Source organism: Osmerus eperlanus, chromosome 1, assembly GCF_963692335.1.
Source record: "Osmerus eperlanus chromosome 1, fOsmEpe2.1, whole genome shotgun sequence".
NCBI lineage: Eukaryota > Metazoa > Chordata > Actinopteri > Osmeriformes > Osmeridae > Osmerus > Osmerus eperlanus.
Window position 1 is genome coordinate 19746042 of NC_085018.1, and position 16240 is coordinate 19762281.

A 16240-nucleotide genomic window follows, 5' to 3' on the forward strand; every position below is an offset into this window, starting at 1 on the left:
CACCCAGAGGACTGACTCCAACTTTGCTGTCAAACAGGAAGAGCAATTACATCCAAAGGGAGTTCTCTCTTGGCTGTCTAAATACACACACACACACTCTTACAGACATAGCTCGAGAGACACCAAGCTTTTTGAGTGGGAGAGGTGCGCCCCTTCACACAGACCACCAGGTCTGTTTAGAATTAGCTGTTTAAAGTACCCTGTGGGATTTGGTCTCATGAATTATAAGAGTTAGGGAGTATGACTCTACAGCTGGCACAGACACCATTAACAGCAGTTCATCATGTAATGACATGCAGCACATATCTGTGTGCACTGAATGAACGGCCTACTGGTCTGTTGAGCCATCACTGGCAGAGTCATATCAGCTCATCTATATGGGTGGACAGAAATGCTTGGATTGCAACAGTGACAGAGTTGGCTAAATCTCCCCTCTGCAGGTGGATACCCCTAGCTCTCCCGCTCCCTCACACACACACACATCTAGAGGAATGCCTTTACTTCGGCCGGTGATAATTAATGGTTGTCGGCAGCTCTTTAACGTAAGAAGGCGCTGACAGACAACACTCCAGAAACGCATGGAATGTGTGAAAGCCTCACAGGGGTTGAGGGGTGTGTGTGAGTGTGTGTGTGTGTGAGAGCGAGTGTTGCTTGTGTGACTCTTCTCTACCTCCCTCAGGGCAGATGATTCGGGTCACCTGGTCTGGGAGATCTCCCTCATCTGAAACGATTCTAGGAATCCTAACGTATCTGTGCGATAAGCATCTCTCAACACGGGCCTGCAGAGGGATAGCAGTGTTAGTGAGAGAAAACACGAGGTCTACCGCGATACTTTCGACAAATACCTAGATCCCTGGGTGCAGCCCACATCAAATGATTTGTTACAACATTTACTATACATTTGATCAATCTTACCACCGTTTAAGGCAAACAGGATCATTGTAATGCAGTTCCATTCTGATCCCCTAGATGTCAGTAAAAGGGAAGCAGTTTTCCTACTTGTGATCCAACAGTGTCCTCTGTTGGTTCAGACAGGTCCTGCACAGCACTCCTGGCAGAAGGGCATTCATTCATTTAGCACAGTGGTTCTCAATCCTGGTTCTTATGCCCGCCTAGCCTGCATGTTTTAGATGTTTCCCTGCTCCAACACACCTGATTCAAATGAATGGGTAGTTATCAGGCTTCTGTTGAGCTTGATAATGACCCATTTATTTGAATCAGGTGACTGATTTAGCAGAAGCTTTTATCCAAAACAATGTACAGTTCAGTACCTGCAACCGCTTCTTCTGCAGTCAAATGCTCTAACCACTAAGCTACAGCCTCCCAGAGCTGCCGCCAAATATTTTCAGCCTTTTATTTGACCCACAACATACTTTCCAGATAGTAAAGTGAATGGACCACTGGACGACCCATTCCTAAAATGTTGTGTGAGACACACAGGAGGACTAGTATGTAGTACATAAAGGAAAAATAAACAAACAGAACGGTCGGGGAAAATGAGTAAAGGCAATTAAGGTATAAGTTTAATATTTTTTGAAAAGAATGCATATACAAAGAACAGAGACCTCAGACAAAGCATTTGGTTTTGCACCAAAACAACGACAGGTTATAATAATTATAATGACGTGGCCTGGACGTCAACCCAACTCTACGCCACCAGGAGACATCATCATCAATGGACTTTCACAGCCTCTGTCACCAATGGGAGCATTCATTTGTGTGTGTGACTGGTGGGGCAGAGTTCAGATGAGTTCCAAGCCCTAAATGTAAAAGGAGTGAACGTAACCTTTTTTTATTTATTTTTTTATAAAATCAAAAACAGCACAACAGAAAAAAAAAAAAAAAAAAAGAACAAAAAAAAAAACAGATTTTGGTAAAAACATCTGGAGCCTACATTAACATGTGTGCCAGCTTACATTATTATTACACCTGTTAACCTATAATGAGAACAGGGACCAGGGCTCATCTACATGCATATCCACAACAGTAACACCATACAGTTAGGACGAGTAGAACAGAGGCTCCCTACTACCGCAGGCCTTTGGGTGGCGGTACTCTAAATGTAGCAGCACGATGCCACGGTTACGTATCCACAACACTGAGGAAGGCACAGAATTCCGATGTGGCACAGAATTCTGATGTTATACGAGTTGAATTAAATTAAAACATCCAAAATGGGTCACGAAACATGTCCAGCGCAATGAGACAGCTGAAGATGGAAGTGTCTGTTCTACAGATTCTACTTGTATGGTCGAGACAACGTTTCCATAACGATCAGCTAACTCTCCCTTGGTCCCTGGCAACGCGTTATGAACACACCACTTGTTCTGCTAACACTGTTTTAAGTTCCCTGCTTCAAAAGGCCAATTCCTGCGGTCAACAAGAAGACCCATCGCAACGGACTCCTTTACTTCATCAGTAATATCACACTCCACACTGACCACTAACCTCCTCCACCTAGAGGCTGGGAGAATCTGGGCTGAACAGACGTTGCTTAACTTCCCTGGCAACTACCAGGGCGGCCAGGGAGACCGCTTACCCTGCTCCACGTGGTTCAGATCCCCTCCAGCCTCTAGGCAGTGGGGGGATAGGATCCATCTGGAATTAGGGGTTCATGCTTCTGTGTTTTGCAGAGAGGAGGGGTGTTGGCAACCAATAACAAAATGACAACCCGGTCAGCAACTCTTCAGGTGGTGCTGGAGAGAACGCATGGGGGGGATTGGGCGATGCGTGTGCTTGTTTAGAGGGGAGGGCGGGGCTAGACACAGCAGCCTGTGAAGCTGCCCATCAGGCAGCTATTCCTTTTGAGTGGGTGGGGCTAAATTCCATCAAGACTTTCAGTCACTGGCCAGTGGCTACCAATTGTCTAGGCAACTAGAGTGAATAGGCCAAAACACTAACTTTCACACACCCCAGTCTAGGTGGACGTGTGGTGGTGTCACAGTGAAAGCAGGATTGGGTTATCTTCTGTTCCTCTCTCAGTCTGCTGGCTTGACGCAGGGGCGAGTAGTTTCATTATTGCAGTTAAATCTGAAACTTGTGTGTTTGTTTCCTTCTATCTATCCTTCACTATAAAGTACAAAGATGTCAACCAGCCTTAGTAGGGCAAGGGAGGGGATTTGGGGGGAGGGAAGAAGTGAAGGGTGTATGTGTGCATGGATGTGTATGTGTGTGTTAGTGTGCGTTTACAGGGATGTGTTTTAGGGGTGGGTTCCTCATAGCAGCACACATTTGCGTTTCTTCTTGGGCTCAGGGGGCTCCAGTGCAGCCAGTATCGCCTCATCAAACACATTCTTTAGGCCTTTCTGTGGACACAAACACAAACACAGGCTCAACCAGGGGGTGACACACACGCACGCACAAGCACCACAAGGGATCTCACACACAAATCCAATGGGGCAACAGAAAACGTGAAAGCAGGGATAGTGAGAGCTTTAATTAGCCAAATAATAGAGCTAACACAATGCAGTATTGAACAATCTCAAATGAAACCGGAGACACATTCTTACAGTGGTATAACATAAACAACAATAAAGTAAGGAATATAGCAGTGTTGGTGTATCATACAACAAATGAAACTTCATAGTATGAACCTCTTTACTGTGTGTGTGTGTGTGTGTGTGTGTGTGTGTGTGTGTGTGTGTGTGTGTGTGTGTGTGTGTGTGTGTGTGTAGGCTTGGGGGGTGAGAACTATGCATTCATCTCACCAGTGACATCAATACGTTCATCTAAAGTGAACTACAGTAAAGAGTTAGTGTGGTCTGATCAGGCAGTGAACGTTCAAAACAAAGGCAACTGAAACAAGAGAGTGGAGGGAACATGTGGAGGGAACATGGGTTCAGACACACGGACACAAACACACACACAGGGGTCGAGTGTGCCAGGTCATCAAATCAAACCCACCACGAGCCGAAAGTGCATAAACCAAATCAAAAGCCATCCACTTGCACAGACACACCAAAGCCCAACTTATCACTAGCAGTTCTGTTAGCCGGAAACGGTGTGTGGCTTTGACGCGGAGCCAGCAGAGCTGCTTAGTCCGGCCTCAGCCTGAGCGCAGTCATGTGAGGAGGTACAATACAGTCCTGTGAGGAGGAACCCAACCAGCTCCAGGCTGGGCTCACTCCTCACAAACCCAGATAACACGAGCAAGCCAAGCCCCGCGGAGCTAACGGAGGAAGCTTAGAGGAAAAGAGAGGCAGAGCAAAGGAAGCGATTTTCAGTTGTCCTTTATTATATTAATTCATTTCACAAATCATTTCCCATGATTATATTAGCTTAATATCTTCAACTTCCAAGATGGCAGAATATGAACTGCAGCAAATGGCACAGAACAGAGTCATATGTAGAGAGGCAGCACTGGATAGGTAGCTACTGGGTTCAGATGCAAAAATCTTTGAATGGCAGATCTCTTTGTAAACTTGTTTGGAAAATGCTTCTGCTTTGTTTGTGCCATGGCATGGTCACTGGCCTGCATGGTCGCCAGCCTCTGGGACGGGGACTAGATGAGCGTCAGTGCACTTCTTTTGGTTACCATGGCATCCCTGCATATGACTCTAGCACTTAACAGCCCTATGTCACATGGGTCTCACCTCGTTCGACATTAGCAGTAGTACAAAATATACATTAACACTAGGAATGGGGCTCTTTGAATTAGTGTTTTTTAAATCACGATACTGTGGAGCGGTGTACAGCCAGCACGCTCCCCTCAGCTCAGGAACCCTCTCCACAAAACACCCAAACAGGCAGGAAGTACAACGACCCAAAGAACTGAAGATGGGCCGTGTCTCTCACACTCCCCTGGATCCCACACACCGTGCACTACTTTTGTTTTGGCCAGAGCCCTTTTGAGTCAAAGCCGTCTGTGATGATCATCAAGGGAGGACAAATGAAGAGGATGAATCAGGTCAAAGCAGCCCTTGCCCAGGGCGAGGGATACAGTGTAACACACACCAACCGGACCGAGCCAAACGTTAGCAATGTTACAGCTGAGGAGGTGGTAAGAAAGCACTGAACCAAACCGTGCAGAAAGGCTGATGAAGGAGGAGGAGGAAAACAAGGGAAGGAACGCAGGACGCAAGCAGTGTGTTGGTGACTGAAAGGGGAAACAGGAAGTAGGTCGAAGCCGAAACGGGGAGGTTGGGTAAACGGGTGGTTTAGACAGGATGTGAAACTGAGGGAGGTTGTGGATGTAAGGAGATGAGAGCGGGACTCAACAGAGGGGTGAGGGAAGAGAGTGGAAGGGAGGGTGGAGAGCCGGGGAGAGAACGTGAGGCGAAGGGAGACTTTAAAATATACAGCATTTCCTCTTTCTCTGCGTCTCTGGCGGCTCTAGGGCGGCTAGGATAGCTTCATCAAATACATTCTTCAGCCCTCGCTACAACAACAGAGGGGAGGGGAGAGAAGGACAGCAGAGTTAGCACAGCAAACGGGGAGAGAGACAGAGATGTGGGGGCAGAGTACAGAGAGGGGACAGAGGAGGGAGAACAAGGTTGAAAACGGAAGTGAGAAGAGAGAAGGAAAACTAAAGGCATTGGTGGGGAGAGAGAAAATTGTTTGAACATAAAGTGTGGGGGGGGATTTAGAAGAGAGAGAGAGAGAGAGAGAAAGAAAGAAAGAAAGAAAGAAGGAAAGAAAGGAGAGAAAGAAAGTTCAGTTAACAGTGTTTAGTAGACTGCTATTGTACTGTAGCGGAGGCAGAGGTGTGGACATGAGCAGAGGAAGTCTACTTAGTCTACACAGATGCATGCTAGGAAACAGGATGTTGCATCATCAGCTCAGTTCCTCAGTGGCAACTATGCTAGAGAGGAAGGAAGGCGCAGTGCAGAATAGGAGGAGGGGGCTCCAGCGACTCCATATGGGCCGTTGTTATTCTAGACTAGCAGTCGTCCAAGAGTTCAAAAAGAGTAGGATTAGTTGACACTAAGACACTGATCTGAGCCCTTCAAGTCATGAATCAGGCAGGCATGGGTGATGGCTAGCAGGCCCTGGACCTGGGCCAACAGCACAGAGACAAGGTCAAGAGAGAGATCCTACGAGCTGAGATCAGACAGCATGCAGATCCCAGCACACTGAGGGACCGGCATGGCCCACTTTCCCTCCACCCTCTTGTTTGTTTGAGCCAATCAAGGGGACAGAGACCCTCAACTCAGCTGACCAGGGGACAGAGAGCACTTACCTACATGCAGTGTGGCTCTGGAGTCTCGTCTGTCCTACATGTGTTAAACAGGGAAAACAGAAGGTAAACAGATTTATTTTTGTGTCTTACCTGCGTCAGGGCTGAACACTCCACGTATTTGACGGCCTTAAGGTCCCTGGCCAGCTTCTCTGCTGTCTCAGGGGTGATGGGCTTCTGCTTGTTCTTGGCCAGCTTCTCTATGGTGGAGGGGTCGTCCCTCAGATCAATCTGAGTGCCCACCAACAGGAACGGGGTCTTCGGACAGTGGTGGGTGATCTCTGGTACCCACTGTCGGGGACAACACAAGACGACAAGTTACAGCAGTGGCTTGTACTTTGGATCCAGCGAACCACACGTCGTTCACCTGGATTGAGGTGTCGATGTGGGAAGGTGTATTCGGGGGAAGGGGGGGGGGGGGGGTGTAGTGAGGGAGAACGGGGGGGGAGGCAGGAGGAGGCGCACCTTCTCTTTGACGTTCTCAAAAGAAGAGGGGGAAACGACAGAGAAACAGACGAGGAACACGTCTGTCTGGGGGTAGCTCAGAGGTCGTAACCTGTCGTAGTCCTCCTGACCTGCACACACAAAACACACACACAGGTTATACACACACACACAGGTTATACACACACACACACAGGCTTCAGCACCCAGGCTGTCAGAGAATGCCCGGTATCTCTTTAAGCGGACACAGAGGCGCAGAGCCAAACTTCAACTCCGGGACACGCCCCAGTCTGAAATAGCAACGGGAAACGGGTTTTCTCCCTCTCCTTCTCCCACTTTCTCCTGGAATGCAGGCAAAGGCCGCTTGTACAACCCCACCAGTCAGAGTCTCTCCTACTGGGCTCAGCAGGTCAGCGCTCTGCAGCTGAACGGCCAGGGGACAGGGAGAGACTGTGGAGACACGTACCTGCAGTGTCAAACAATCCCAGGGTGTAGGGCTCCCCTCCAATCATTACAGTCACAGCATAGTTATCAAACACCTACAGGAGAGAAGATGGAGGGGTTGCACACGTTTATTCTCTCAAACATTCGTACACTTTCTCAAACACACACATATATATTTCTGCCCACACTACGTTTAAAGGGGTATAATCATACCCATCTCAGACAGAGTTTTGGTCCTTTATATACACACAAAAAAGCATAGATCCAGACAGGCGCATGTACTCACCGTAGGGACATATTCAGAGGGGAACTTGTTAGTGGTGTAGGAGATGAGCAGACAGGTTTTACCCACAGCTCCGTCTCCCACTACAACACATTTGATGGTCTGCATAGCTGTGCTTTAGATTCCTCTCTACTCATTCAAGATCTGGAACACACAGAGGAAAGAACAGTTATGGTGTGGTCTGAGCACAGTGCTACAGATGATGAAGATCACTCAGTCCATGAAAGCATATTCAGAATTGAGTTTAAATTGAATTCAATCCACAGCTGCAAGACAACAAACAAAGATAAAATTGGTTTTCTCCATCCCCAGTCAGAAATTAGGATGGAAAGATGCTAGTTAGATGTTGTCTTAGTTGAGCTGGTCAGACTCTAGTGACACAATCCACCTGAGCTCACCAACTGCCCTGGGTCAGCTGTTTGTCTGCAGTCTGACTCTACGTGTCCACATCCCTTTCAGTACTCCCTCACTGCAGAAACAAAGTGGACGCCCAAAAACAAAGACTGAATCATTGTCATGGCCAGAGGTCAATCTGCTCTTCTGGTCGCTGGGCTGAACTGCTGACTGAAAGCAGGACTGAACACAACCTTTAATTAGGGTTCATACAAAGAGACCAGCTCCATGTCTTCCCTGCAATGTCAGACCGAACATCAACAGCCGTGTTGGCATAGACTCAGGAGGACAGACTGGGTGACATACAACAGGTCTGTAGTGGCATAGATAAATAGTCTGTCAATGAGACGAAAGCTGGAGCTAGCAGGGGGCCAGACAAGCATGAAGGCACACAGGCGATGAAAACAGACCATCTCAGGCTTCAGTTCAAACAGGCAGTGCTAAGCACACAGAAGCATCATGGCTACATGGCTGCCTGCACACAGTTCACTCACAGCAAGTCTGTGGCCTTTAGCCCCAGGAAAAACAGGCTGAATTATCAGCATTAAGAGTGACAGACGACCATTACCACCCCACCCCCCCTCACACACACTACTCCCTTCATCTCTCTCATCCCCCAATCCGTTGCTGACCAGCCGTCCCCTCCCCCTCTCTCCGTGTAGAGTGGGTCACTGCGGCTTTAAGCTAAAACATAACGTCATCTGTGCAGCCTTGCTGAACAGTACAGCACCACTATGGAAGCAGTTTCCCAGACACAGGACTGGGAAGCAACTGCATCTTCACCTACCCACAGACTGAACAATTATTCAGTAATAAATAGTAAGATAAGTCTTGGGGTAATTGCTGAAGCATATTTACCCCAAAGAAGGTCTTATCCATCTGAAGAAGCTGACTGACTTACAGAAAACGTTTTGGAATCACAAAACCAATACTGTATAGTCTCAAATCCCAGCACCATCAGCAATAAATAATTCACACAAGAGCCACTTAACAAACATTTAACCATCCTCATTAGCTTTCGACATCTACCAACACACACGGAGACACACTAAAGGCTTGTAGATTTCCCACAGTGCAGGTAGAGGGAATGAGCAATAACATCCTATTCTCAACACCAGGTCACTGAAGGGAACTAGGTCCACCTATAGGAAGACTGGTGCTCCTGTTGTAAATGATAACCAGTTGTGTAGACAGATTGTTTCTGCTTGGTAAATTCAGTGTGTGTGTGTTTGTGTGTGTGTGTGTGTGTGTCTAGCTGCACTTGAGCCTCTGCAGAGCTCTGCAGTAGTGAGGGGGAAGAGGAGGAGGGAGAACATGAAGACAAATAAGAACCACAACAGAGTATTGAAGGTTGAAGTTCAGAGGGTGCAAGAAAAAACGGAATAAGCGAGAAGGAACTAGTCAAATTAAGGAGCGAATGAAGAGAATTTAAGTGAGAAAGATTTGTAATTCTTTGCCAAATATGGTGTAGACTGCACAGATGGATGAGGGGGTAACAGAAGGATGACTGCCTGCTTACCATCCCAGTCACCCATGAGGGAAGCTTCAAAAGGACACAGCCACACAATAAAAGGAATACACACCTAAAATAGATATAACTGATAATCCAGCTCTTTCCCTCCTCTAAGTATCTACCTGACTTGTAGAAACATTTCACAGAGCTGCAAAAAAGTCTACCTGGAGCTATAGTATACAGATCGGTGACGCAAATGAGAATGAAAAGGCTTGGGTTTCACCACTGACAGCCTTGTACTTTGTATGTTATGTAGATTTTTTTTTATGGTAATAGATACTTTTACCATTCATAGCGAGGGGGAAATAAATCTATCTTTACTCTTCTGGCACTCAGAGCTGGGTAATCTTTGTAGTGTTGATCAGAAAACCATGGGATTCAAAACACCTGTGTCTTAAAAAGCACAGTGTTATGCTTCTCTGGCTGTACTACCATTATATTTTACCTAACATCTTCTGTCCACTACATATGTTTATAGAGAGCATAGCTGCAGCTGTAGTAATGATTTCAACAGCCTTAATCCAGTCATGTGTGTTTGTAGGCCAGCAAGCCAGTGCAGTGAAAGCAGCTGACAGTCAGTTGGATCACTGGTCAGATACAGTAGGCCGTATCAGACAGGGCTTAGACACTGACTGTTGGTACTCAAGTGCCAGTCATGTAAGTCAGTCGACAAGCAGGTAAAACATATTTAATCGTGTACATTCCAGTTTAGTACGGTTAATTGTAATGGTTATGCTATACATTTATCAAAAGTTTGTCTGTCAATGCTTATAGAGCTGCGTAGATAAGATAACAAGCCCTAACATCAAGGCGGTGTCTGGCATCACCGCATGCTGTTTAACAGATCAGTGTTCGCACATCAAATAAATATGTAACGGTATCTGGCTCACACTTAAACATTCACACCATTTTGACGTTGCATAAGACACAGCAACTAGACTAACCAAAAACACAAATTCGATTTTGCACCAGCAACAATACAAAACACTGGTTAGCTGGCTCTTACTACAACCCTAGTTGTCCACAGTCACCGTAAGCCCAATCACAGCAAAGCCCTGCCATATTTTGCAATAACATGTGAAGGTGATGTAGTTCGAACACAATAACCTTACCAAGGGAATTAGTAGCTTGCTCACTTCACCAACGTCGTTCTATAAACACAAGCACAGGCATACCCTAGAGCTACCTGGCTTGCTATTCGATTATGGTAATCCAAATAGCTAGTAGCTAGACTAACAAGCTGGTATTAATTTAAAATAGACAATGACTCACAAACAGACTCAGGAATGTTGCCTGTGAAAGCAAACTGTTCAACCACGTATCACGATAGCTAGCTGTGGTATGATAGTTTAACTGAAACGTATTTGATCTAGAATAGCCTACTGTAGTAGGCTAAGCTGCCTGTTTGTCTCATATATAGCTTTAGCCATGTTGCGTTAACTGCTAGTTAAACTAGCAAAGGGAACATTGATTTAGCAAGCTAACGTCGTTAGCATCTTGCTAGCGAGCAACAGCATCGGGCGGTAGGGCCAGGGTGAAATGCAGCCAAAAACGCAAAACCCAAGAATATGCTCTGCAGCTAGCTAGGTAGATGGCAGCTCCATTCTAGTTACAGAAAATAAATCATGACTTAAAATTGCAAGTTGTGGACGAGTTATATTTAACTTGTTGCTAGATAAAGCAGATAATATATTTTTCGGGTTGACCTAGTAGCTAATAGCTAGAGAGCTACTGTCGTGAATCCTCTTGTGAATATTACAAATAGCTTAGCTAGCTTGGGCAGTTGAGCTAGCAAGCGCAACTAAAAACTACCAAGCTAGCAAGCTACAGTAGACTAGCACTAGCTCGGCTAGATAGCGGATGCTGTGTTGTTTAATCAGATTTGCTATTGGAAATGCTGTAATGAGATACAATGTAGGAAACATACAATAATCAACACTAATAAAGACATAACTCTAAACACAAATATCATCACACTCAAGAAAGGAAAAATAAAAAAGATTTTCCGTACCGTATCCTCTCTATTTGTGTCACTGCGCCGGGCGTTGGCAGGTTTGCAATAGGGGCTTCCCAGTCAACAGTACAGGGACATGTTACGTAGTACGTACCCATAAACCTCTTTGGCGTAACGTTCTGGTTTTTGCATTGCACAGGCCTTTCGGTATTTTGGGTAGAAACAAATATTACAGATAACAATTCTACTTCAATTTTAAGTTTGGAAATGAACAAAAGTACTCAAATCTATGCAATTAATGTATATGAAAAATGTGAGCATTTTAATAGTAGGCCTATTGAATGTCAAGCAAAAACACATATTTATGTCAATATGCTATACAATTTTTGGCTAACTAATTTCTGTTGTTGATCGATCGAAGACCATAAAATTGGTTTCGGTCACATAAAAATCTTGTATAGTGCTTTACTACCTCCCACATATGGGTGGCGCTACAAACTGGACGGTCAGTTTTTTAACAAAGATCAGTTAAAGAGGCCGCTTGTTTTGTTTCTTACCCATCTCCGTCGGTGCACTATCGGTGAAGCTCAGCATACCTTTTGTGGTTTAGTAAAACCGTAAAGGAATAATCAGTTTCACATAAAGAGAGCACTTATAGAAAACGTGTGCAAATGCAAAAGAAAAATTTAATCATTGAATTTCGTTTAAATTTGAGGTCTGGTTAAGTAAGGAGCGAGTAATTCAGCCCGGAGAGGATTGTCCCGGCCATGACAACATATGTTACACATTATAACCAAAACGAGTGACACTGCACTGTGGCCTGGGAGGCACACGCGGAAGGAAGCCCGCCATTGAAACATACACCAACGTGAAGATTTCGTTCCCGGGCTGTTGTTGTCAAAATTGGCAAAATTGTGTTAATAACACATCGTAAACCAACATACGAGATGGCGTACAGAGGGCAAGGACAGAAGGTCCAGAAGGTTATGGTGCAGCCAATTGTATCCTTTCATACAAAACAACTTGCCTCATTTGTGTATTGCAGCTATTAACTATAGGCGCGCAGCTAGCTACTTAGCGGCTAACGCTAGCTACTACTACTTTAGCACAAGTTGACTAGGCGACATTGATTCTCGTACTCCATTCAAAACCCATAGATAGCTAGCTAACGATCAGCAAGCGTACTGATAGCAATATCACTGTATATGAACGTCTGTGTTTTTTTAGTATGTTAACTAGTCTATCAAATTCAATTTGTTTTACACACTTTCCTTGACCCTTTTATAATTTAGAACCTCATCTTTAGGTATCTTCAGAATGTAAGTATTTGTATTTCTGTGCTCTGTTTCAGTTTGCATTTAAATAACCAATTGGCTAATCTGCACAACTGAATATATTGTACAGCCTGTCTGGAGTAGTTAATTATGAAAACTGGTGGATGCTGACAGTTTCTCTCTATCGCAGCGCTCAAAGATCCAGGTGTGGTTGTATGAACAAGTGAACATGCGGATAGAGGGATGCATCATCGTAAGTTGCATCTGTCTAGTTACTGGACATTTATAGTTCTGTACAACTAGGGCCTACCTGTTTTGATTGCCCAGTGAAGTCTCACTGTGTCAATTATGTTTTTATTCCCCAAGGGTTTTGATGAGTACATGAACCTGGTGCTAGATGATGCAGAAGAGGTACACATGAAGACTAAGAACAGAAAGCCACTGGGTAAGAGTCGATAGGGTTAGGTGTCTTGAAAGTAGTCTACGCACCATGCACATGTTGCTTCAAGCTTGGCGTGATTTTGACTTGATTTCGCCCTCGTTAAGATGGTCAGTTTCGGTGTCAATGTTAGTTATAGCGCAGAATTTGCATCAAATGCTGCAAATGGATGACTGTTCTGATAATAATTTTTGCCTTTCTGTCTCTTTCTTTCTGTTCAAACCTCAGGGAGGATCATGCTCAAAGGAGACAACATCACCCTCCTACAGAGTGTGCCCAGCTAACTCAATGTGACAAAACCAATTTAGGAGTCTGGTCCAAAATGTTTTGTTTTTTGTTTTTTTCCTAGTCATGTTTGTTTTTGGAAATGGTATAATGTTTGTATGACAAATGATGTTTCATTTACCAAGAGGCTGTCAATTTGAAATAAAGTTTCTTTTCTTACTACAGGTGTTACATTATTTTAATTTAATGGAAGGGGTCACACATCAGAACTATTTTGTTTTTACCAATTAAATAATGCGAGTAAATATGTTTTCTTTCTCAACTCTTCAAATTTAAGTCTTAATTCCCTGGGGAAATTTGGATTAAAAAGGGTGTAGTCAGTGACCATAACAAAAACGAATGATTCAGCAAGTCCAAAACAAACTATTGTCTTTCTCAAGAGTTTACAATCTATGCTTACACTGGGTTTCTTGAAAATTTGCCGGTTTGCAGAATGGAAGTACATGGTTTGGCCACCAGAGGGTGTATGTTACAGGGTAATGTTACTAACTGTAGTATTTGGAGGAAAAGGTAGATGGAGTCCTGGATTTAAGAATGAGAGTCACAAGGGAAGCATGTCTGACTCGAGTGTCTCATCTGTGGAAAATGTTATGAGGAAGTTGAGAAATAAAAAACTTATTTTCAACATGACTTCAATCAGATTCCAAACTCTGGGATTAAAACAATTGAAAGAGGAGTTTTTCAATGGGAGTATTACCCAACAATTTACCCACGATCATACCATAAGTGGTCAAAATATTCCTAATGGTATTAATAGAGGCCAGGGTATTAAATAAAGCAGGAATGGCAATTTCACTGTTGTGTACAATATACCTGTAACACGATGAGCTGAGTCAAAAGGGGCCAGCCTTGAGTTTGCAGTTAACAATAGTATTAATAACATACAACACAGCCCTGTCCGTCTGTCTGCAGAGGAAGTGTGATGGAAATTAGCAACCGAGGACAGACGGGAGTCCGCAAGTGGGGGAAAGCAAAGAAGCAAGGAGCCCAGGCTGCGCAGGCGGAGGTGTCGTCTTTCAGGGCAGGAGCCCTGGGCCTCATCTTAAAAGGAAGGGGTGCCACAGCTTGTGGTAGCATGCATCGCTCATCAGACATCGTTGTCAAGTGCCAGATGCTTTTCTTTGTGCTATGAGAGGAGGAATGGGCTGCTGACTCTCAATGCCACACGCCTGCTCACATTCTTAAGGAAGGCTGAGAGCAGTGAGACGTTGCAGACGTCGGCACCTCCGAAGGCCCACTTTTGAGGCTGAACCAACCCTTAATGTAAGATGGATGTATTTGAGGTTATTCTGGAAGTTAAAGATGAATATCACCTGTAAACATGTTTAGTTTAAGAAGCTGTGAGTCTGCCCATGCTTGTGTTAATAGGTTGACAAAACTAGAATGCTCGCGAAGAGAGTCAACCTTTTTCTGTCACACACATAGACACAGAGACAGGATGTGAAGGCCTGGCCAGTAGGCCAACCCCCATTTCCTTACTCGTGTCCCATGTCTCCCTGTACATCCTCTACCACCACCCCCAGGAAGGAGTTTCTTACCCCCACCTGCCAATCCTCACCTGACACCAGCTGATGGACCCTCACCTGACCCCTAGGTTCTGCCTCCCTGGGTCTGTCAGAGCCAGCCGGACAGCCTGGTTTCTGACTACCTCCTATTCCTGTCTGTGTGGTATTCATGGCATGTCTATGTATGTCAAACAAACTTGGTTGTTGTTGTTTAAAAAAGTATATCTATGTTTCTTTAGAAGCCAGCAGACTGATGTGTCGATACCACCACAATGTGATCTCTAAAGAGAATTCCAAACTGTAAATGGCATAGATGCAGATACAGAACATTGTTTTTCTAATCTCTCACTAGCTCCCCAACTTGTCCCTCCTGTTCTGACTCTTTCAGTACTGTATTCTATATTTGACTGGATGTTGGTACTGCTGGTTTCCCTTGGTGTGATGACCTGGCCACATCACCCAACACAGAATGTGGTGGTTTATTTAACTTTGCAGAAACAGTTTTTAAATAATACTGCAGGTGTTTTCCTTGGACATTTGAGTCTGTCTTGTTTTAGTGTTTCTGCTGTGGTTGTGATGTATCGCTCTAACTTGTGAAAAAGAAGGGACAAGAAAGTAATTTAAAACTGATGTTGTCGACTCATCAGCAATAAGCCAGTCCCCAAATGTTTTATTAAGTTCTTTAGGCAGGACGCTCGATTTCCATGAGCACAGTTTCACACCTGCAAAAGCTCTTGGTAGCCGAGATGACACCTTTCAGACTAGATTCAGACAAGTACTAGTGTACTTGTAATGGAAATTAAGTTGTGTCGCATGATTAGGTCGCATGCTGCTCCTAATCATACATTCAAATAAATGAGACGTGGTTGCTATCGGCTTTCCCTGAGTAGCACTGAGTAGCAGATGCAGTGTGATAAACTGTGGTAATGCAAATACTGCTTACTGTGTGTGGTTGCTACAAGCAGAATGTTGTCAGCAAAAACTGGCAACTAAGGAGACCATGTTTATTCTTCATTGAATGTGTGTGTGTGTGTGTCTATGAATGCATGTGTGTGTGAGAGATTGTAACCATTCAGCAGATCTGTACTTTTGACCTCTGACCTCTGAAGGACAGCACAGTTGAGCATATTGTCATGCATGCTCGGCAAGAAACAAACCAAGAAGACGGGAACATAGTAAGGGAATTCCAGGCAAATCCTGTCTGCCAGCCAGTAACTTTTTCACACTTTCTCTATTGAACAATCTATTGAATTGACATGGGTTTGGACCCGCTCACGTAGCTCTTATCTTGTTTTCACAGAGCCGTCATGATGCACAATGCACTTATTCCCCCCCCCCCCGCCCCCCCACACACACAATTAACACTACGGATAATACGCAGGTCCGATAAGGGGTTTTTGTTTGAAAGGAGCGTTTGTGAAAATGAGGAAATGTTGCGGCATTTTTCATTGTGTGAGTCATTGGCTGTAACACATAGGATCTGATGTACAGTGACAGGGTGTTGAGGCCAGACCTGTTCCAGGGGTGAACA

The 16240-nt window shown here is 44.8% G+C and overlaps 2 protein-coding genes across 3 annotated transcripts; one reads left to right on the forward strand and one right to left on the reverse strand.

The window, feature by feature from the left end:
- Window positions 1-1501: 1501 nt before the first annotated feature.
- On the reverse strand, window positions 1502-11382 carry cdc42 (cell division cycle 42). 2 transcript variants are annotated; one of them, XM_062468601.1, is made up of 6 exons: window positions 11264-11382; window positions 7350-7490; window positions 7086-7158; window positions 6641-6750; window positions 6269-6466; window positions 1502-3305 (listed from the first exon to the last, which is right to left on the reverse strand). In XM_062468601.1, the coding sequence occupies exons 2-6, from the start codon at window positions 7452-7454 to the stop codon at window positions 3216-3218; spliced, it is 576 nt and encodes a 191-aa protein (XP_062324585.1). In that variant the 5' UTR covers window positions 7455-7490; window positions 11264-11382; the 3' UTR covers window positions 1502-3215. The 2 variants fall into 2 exon arrangements, with proteins under 2 accessions (XP_062324585.1, XP_062324586.1); XM_062468602.1 differs by lacking the exon at window positions 1502-3305 and adding an exon at window positions 4214-5377.
- A 640-nt stretch (window positions 11383-12022) lies between these two features.
- On the forward strand, window positions 12023-13366 carry snrpe (small nuclear ribonucleoprotein polypeptide E). Its single transcript, XM_062475576.1, has 5 exons — window positions 12023-12207; window positions 12499-12525; window positions 12671-12733; window positions 12847-12925; window positions 13148-13366. The coding sequence occupies exons 1-5, from the start codon at window positions 12154-12156 to the stop codon at window positions 13201-13203; spliced, it is 279 nt and encodes a 92-aa protein (XP_062331560.1). The 5' UTR covers window positions 12023-12153; the 3' UTR covers window positions 13204-13366.
- Window positions 13367-16240: the final 2874 nt, after the last annotated feature.

Bases quoted from the DNA above. Each gene is read 5' to 3' on its own strand.
- cdc42 (XM_062468601.1), bottom strand. From the start codon at position 7,454: ATGCAGACCATCAAATGTGTTGTAGTGGGAGACGGAGCTGTGGGTAAA. The intron at 7,159-7,349 runs GTGAGTACATGC...TCTCTCCTGTAG, and splicing joins CCTCTGAATATGTCCCTACG to GTGTTTGATAACTATGCTGT. The intron at 6,467-6,640 runs GTGCGCCTCCTC...TGTCCCCGACAG, and splicing joins TTGAGAACGTCAAAGAGAAG to TGGGTACCAGAGATCACCCA.
- snrpe (XM_062475576.1), top strand. From the start codon at position 12,154: ATGGCGTACAGAGGGCAAGGACAGAAGGTCCAGAAGGTTATGGTGCAG. The intron at 12,734-12,846 runs GTAAGTTGCATC...TTATTCCCCAAG, and splicing joins GGATAGAGGGATGCATCATC to GGTTTTGATGAGTACATGAA. The intron at 12,926-13,147 runs GTAAGAGTCGAT...TTCAAACCTCAG, and splicing joins TAAGAACAGAAAGCCACTGG to GGAGGATCATGCTCAAAGGA.